Source organism: Nematostella vectensis, chromosome 3 (genome assembly GCF_932526225.1).
Source record: "Nematostella vectensis chromosome 3, jaNemVect1.1, whole genome shotgun sequence".
Lineage (NCBI taxonomy): Eukaryota > Metazoa > Cnidaria > Anthozoa > Actiniaria > Edwardsiidae > Nematostella > Nematostella vectensis.
The window spans coordinates 4,634,412-4,639,818 of record NC_064036.1 but is presented as its reverse complement, the minus strand read 5'-3'; the positions used below and the strand labels follow the sequence as shown (position 1 = coordinate 4,639,818).

Genomic DNA, 5,407 nt, shown 5'->3' with positions numbered 1-5,407 from the left:
ACCGTCCACTTAAAATTTATGACGCAACCTCCCCGCCTCCTCTTCCCATTTGTGTCAGTTTCACTAAATTTTTTTTATCTATCCATATTTTCCCTATTTCTTCTCCAATTTTCACATCTTCTCCCAAGAGAGAGAAGCTGATCTGCTGATGGTCACCCTAGGTTACCTTGAGGCCTCAAGCGTAGTTGATATCAAAACTAAATCAGAAATTTAACAGGAACCACGTGATTTTTACGTGTTGCGTCAGAATCGTAGTTTTCTAGCCAAATCAGGGTAAACCTAACATAAAATCGGGGTAAATCGGATATAACTTAGGTTATATTTCTCGGGAGTTAAATAATATTTATTTGGCTGACCTTTCAATTTAGCTATCACTTTAGCTTTCACGAAACGGTAAGAACATTTAAATAAAAACTTTATGTGCTAGAAATTAAGTTTTATTCACCTGCGAATAACGTCTTTAATCACCGTGGCAGACCTAGGAAGAAATCCCTCCCCCCTGTTTTATAAAGCCTCGGATTCCGTAGACTTCCGTGTCTCATTTTCACTGTATTCCCTACCTTGGATTGGCATTTGGCTGTTATGGCTGTTTGGTGCGTCGTACTATTTCTTTAAGTTTTTTTTTTTTTTAACAGATTGTTCTAAAAGAACAATTTCACAACAACACAATCCCTATCCCCCACATAGCAACCCTTGTCTTTAACTCTGTTTTACCCCCGCGGCGACTGGCGGTCTTAATCCATCGCGCGTGGCTAGCTAATGAAGCATTCAAACTATCACAGCCATATCTAACCACAGCAATGAGTGAATATAACAGAAGGCAGAAAACACAGCGTGTGCACAAAAGCTAAATGGCTAACGAAAAGTATCATGTCTCCACAAAATGTCCAAGAGACGAGGCGGACCATGCTAATATTTTTGTCATTTGGTTTCGTGTCCTACTTCGTTTCCAGTTTTCTTGCCACTAGCGCAGAGGACTTGCTGGGTGGGAAGACTCTCCCGACAGGTTAGCAATGCAACTATATTTTCACCTATTTCTACCCCTAACTTAGAACGTTATATAAAGATACACATTTATCAAGGTCTCGGCTTTGCTAAAGACAAAATCCCATCGCATCGTTATAAGATAAAATAACAATACCATTTTATAAAAAAAAAATATTGGCGTTTATGATTAAATTGATTATATATGAAATTGTTTCATACTGTTGAACTGTTACCGTTGCTTTATATAAACTTCATTAGAATTAATTCGGAAAAGCATTTTGGAAATTTGCGCACACTGGTTTTTAGCCTTTTGCATTGGTCAAAAAAAGCTGTGAACAAAGAAAACTAAAAAAAATTTCGAAAGACTTAATTAGAATACTTGCTACAATAATCATTCTTTCGGCAGGCAAAAATAAATACAAATTTATAATTTTGTACAAATTCACCCGAAAGAATCGGGGGAACCTATTTTCAAATCGCCATAGATTCCGGGCCAATGTTTCTGGAATGAGCTCGTTCCATAAAGGTTATTAGCATATTTATTTTTATGTATTTTCAGGCCACGTGTATTTGGCGGTCGCTCTTCCTTTCTCCGTCCTTCCCACTACTGTTCCATATTTATTTGATCGCATCCCGGCCCTCGTATGGATAGGTCTTCTCTTCCCTCTCAACCACTTGGGCATCTTGGCGGTCGCCCTGTGCCGTGTTGAATGGGTGAGATTAGTTGGCGTGTTTTCGCTGTCAACTGCAGCCTCGTTATCAGACGTGACTGCGATATCGCTAACTGCTCACTTCCACAAGCGGACAGTGACAGCTTATTGCTCTGGACTGGGATTCGCAACGTTCTTCGCACCCATGTACTACACAGGTACAAACTAAGGCCTTCCACATTTAACGGAAGTATCATATGAAGTATAAAATTTGGGGCTAAAATTTGGTACACAGGGGGCCCGGGGGCCACAGGGGGCCCAGGGGGTCGCGAAGCACCCTCGGCAGCCGCCAAAGTAGGTTTGTAATATTCAAAATATCACCACATCTTACACATTGTCAAAAAAATATATCAATCCCGGCGCGCCTATTGAGTTTATCCTGTAATCAATGGTAGCACAAGAATTACAATTTCATCAATTCTGTACAGAAAAAAAAACTTTCACATTATGAATATAACTAATTCTTACTAGAAAAGAATAACAGACAAGAATAACTAGCTGGTCTGCGTAGGCGTTGTGGAATAACAGGCCCGTACCCAGAAATTTTCTTTGGGGGAGGGGGGGGGGGCACGAAATCCCAAAAGTGCACCTAATTTTTCCGCGAAGGGGGGGGGGGGGGGGAGGGAGGAAATAAGTTCTCTGATAAAAGTCTGACCATCCCCGATAGAACAAAAATGAGTTTTTTATGCTTTTATGCAGTATCTAATCAGAGGGACGTTTATTGTCGGATTTGGCTACGTACCAGAGTGATCTAATTTATGCTTTTATAGTTTTGTCTTCAAATAGGGAACCGTAGAGAACGTCCATTGGGAACCGAAAGTGGATCTTCGACAGTTGTGGGGGGGGGGGGGTACGTTCGCACCCCCTGCACCCCCCTGGTAGCGGGCCTGAATAAGGGAATATAATCTATTCGTAGTCAAAATAATTTTCCGTGACATAATGAGTAGAATTTACTACATGGGGTATCGTAAGTCAAATGAATCTTTTCAATATTAATTATTATACTCATCCGCAAATACATTTAAATTGAATGGCGATAAATGAAATAGATTAATTAACAGGAATCTCTCTTAACAGTAATGTCGTCATGGATACACCTCTCGTCCCAGGTCATCGTATCGACACTGGGAGTTCTTCCATTTGTATTCCTACTTAGCTTCTGGCTGCTAGAAGATCGAAGGAATAAGATACAGATTGAATGTTACGAGCTTATTCCTTCATCTTCTGTTAGTGCGGAACACAAGGCGAACCCGACGCGGAGACGAGGCAGTGAGAAGAAACTCTTGGGGAGCGCGAGGCGAGCACGAGACAGTACGACAAAACCTTTGACAAGCACGAGACGAGCACGAGACAGTACGACAAAACCTTTGACAAGCACGAGACGAACACGAGCAAGTAAGAAACACGAGAGTGCCCCGAAGTCTTCACCAAACAGTACAGAACACGAGGCTAGCCCGAGGTGCGTACGAGACAGTATGGAACACGTAGTAGTCTCGAGGTGCGTACGAGACAGTACGGAACACGAGGCTAGCCCGAGGTGCGTACGAGACAGTATGGAACAAGAAGCAGGCCCGAGCCGGGTGCGAGACAGTATGGAACACGAGGCTAGCCCGAGGTGCGTACGAGACAGTATGGAACAAGAAGCAGGCCCGAGCCGGGTGCGAGACAGTACGGAACACGAGGCTAGCCCGAGGTGCGAACGAGACAGTACGGAACACGACGATAGCCCGAGGTGCGTACTAGACAGTACGGAACACGAGGCGGACACTAGCAGTCCTCTACCATATCTATCATTAAGGGAAAAGCTCTCAACTACCTGCGGGGTAGCCCCGAAAATTTTACAAATTCTTCTGGGAGTATTCTGTCTTGATTTCGTGCAGAGTGGTGTGATCTCGACACTGGCGGGTTCTGACGTGTCACTCTCTCCGGTGGTGCAACACAAATACTTCATTATGGTTTCCTTATGGGGCCTGTCCCTTTCAAGGATCTACTTGGGGGCTGCCGAAGTATGCCGTGCTGGTCTGTCCGATACCCTTATTGTCCGAAAAACCTGGATCATGCTAATTATTTCTGTTATGCACGCTATCATCCTAGTTATGGCGTCATGGTACCGTTTCCTTCCAAATTTTTGGCTCATACTTTTCCTGGCATTCAATGTTGGCTTTTTTGGGATGGCTGTTGGTCCCAACCTCAACATGGTAATTGCTGAGATAGAGGATACTCGGCGTCGAGAGCTTTCCATGGGGCTGGCATCATGGGGCATAGGACTTGGGTCAGTTTTGGGTGCAGTTCTTGCGATGCCAGTTGAGACAACCTTAAGAGACCATTGCAGGGATATCACTAATCATAGTCAGTACTGCTTGGCACGGGTTACAGGGTTTACCTAGATCAATGGCAGGTAGAGGTCTCGGCAAAGGTAAACGACGTGTCCGCGGAAAAATAATATTGTCTACCCGCAATTTTCACTACATGTACAAACTATATATCAAATCAAAGATAAAAGATCGATTAATTTTTGCAATAGCTAAATCCGTGTTTAAGATTTTAGGCCTCAAACTCAAAAGTACGGATTTCACTCTAGAGCGTAATGTATCTTCGCGTTATTGCGCATGCACTTGCACGTAATTGCATCTAAATGACAGATAGATGATCTACCAAAGTGTGAGGACTTTTTGTTATTTGACACTGTCAACAAAATATCACGAATCAAAGTTGGAACTGTACAGGACCCGAAATGATCCCAGGACCCGAAACGATCCCAGGACCCGAAACGATCCCCAAAAGTACCCCAACTGATCCCGGGACCCGAAACAATCCCCAAGAGTCCCCGAAATGAACCCCAAGGAATTACAGTAATGGACAACTAAAGGAATGTGTAAGGATTGGCTTTCAGTTTTAAAAACATATGAAACATTTAGCTTTGTTTGTGTTATTAAAAGGAAATTTACATTAACTAAAACTATAGTATTAAGATTTTTATATACGACTGCGGGGAAAATACAGTGGTTGAGTCAGAAATTGGGGTCAACTAACAATTCCTGTGATAGTAATTTGAGGAGCCCGGCGTGGATAAATCATTTTTACATAACAAGCCATAAAAGATAGTCTTTACAGATGGGACATGCTGCTTTACATAGGAAGCGAAAAGTTTTAAAGTTATTTTTTGGCATGTTTGTTTCCGGTGAATGAAAGACCTATCATATCATGAGATCATGCCGGGGTGTACGCACGACTACATGAGGAAATTCAAAACTCACATAATATTGCTTTCACATCTTCTTAATATTTTGCATCGGTAGTAGAAGGGTTGTTCGAGTGTATTACTCAGTGTGCTTTTGTCATTCCATCTTCTCGGCCAAACCGGCTGCCTAAAATGTGTCGGTGAATATTCGCTCGTGTGAACAAGGATTTCGTGGTGAAATACATGTTTGGTTGTCAGATGAATATTAATTTTTAGGGGTGATGTTTACCGGAAATGAGATTTATAGTGTCGGAGTCATGTGTCGGAACCGCAAAATGTTAAGAGTGTGATGGAAGGTCAAAAGTTTGGTTGATCTGAGCAAAGCTGTGCTATGTTTATGCTATATTCCTTACAGTAGCAATTTAAAGTTGTGTATTTGTTTTGGACTCTGTTTATGGGTTTAACGCCGGGCAATGTAATAAATAGAAGTATTGTGTTGGAATTTAATATTTTTAAGTCACGTTGTTTA

The 5,407-nt window shown here is 42.3% G+C and overlaps 1 protein-coding gene across 1 annotated transcript; it reads left to right on the top strand.

The window, feature by feature from the left end:
• Window positions 1–728: 728 nt before the first annotated feature.
• LOC5512624 lies at window positions 729–2,124 on the top strand. The gene is made up of 2 exons (XM_048725297.1): window positions 729–1,006; window positions 1,547–2,124. The coding sequence occupies exons 1-2, from the start codon at window positions 871–873 to the stop codon at window positions 1,864–1,866; spliced, it is 456 nt and encodes a 151-aa protein (XP_048581254.1). The 5' UTR covers window positions 729–870; the 3' UTR covers window positions 1,867–2,124.
• Window positions 2,125–5,407: the final 3,283 nt, after the last annotated feature.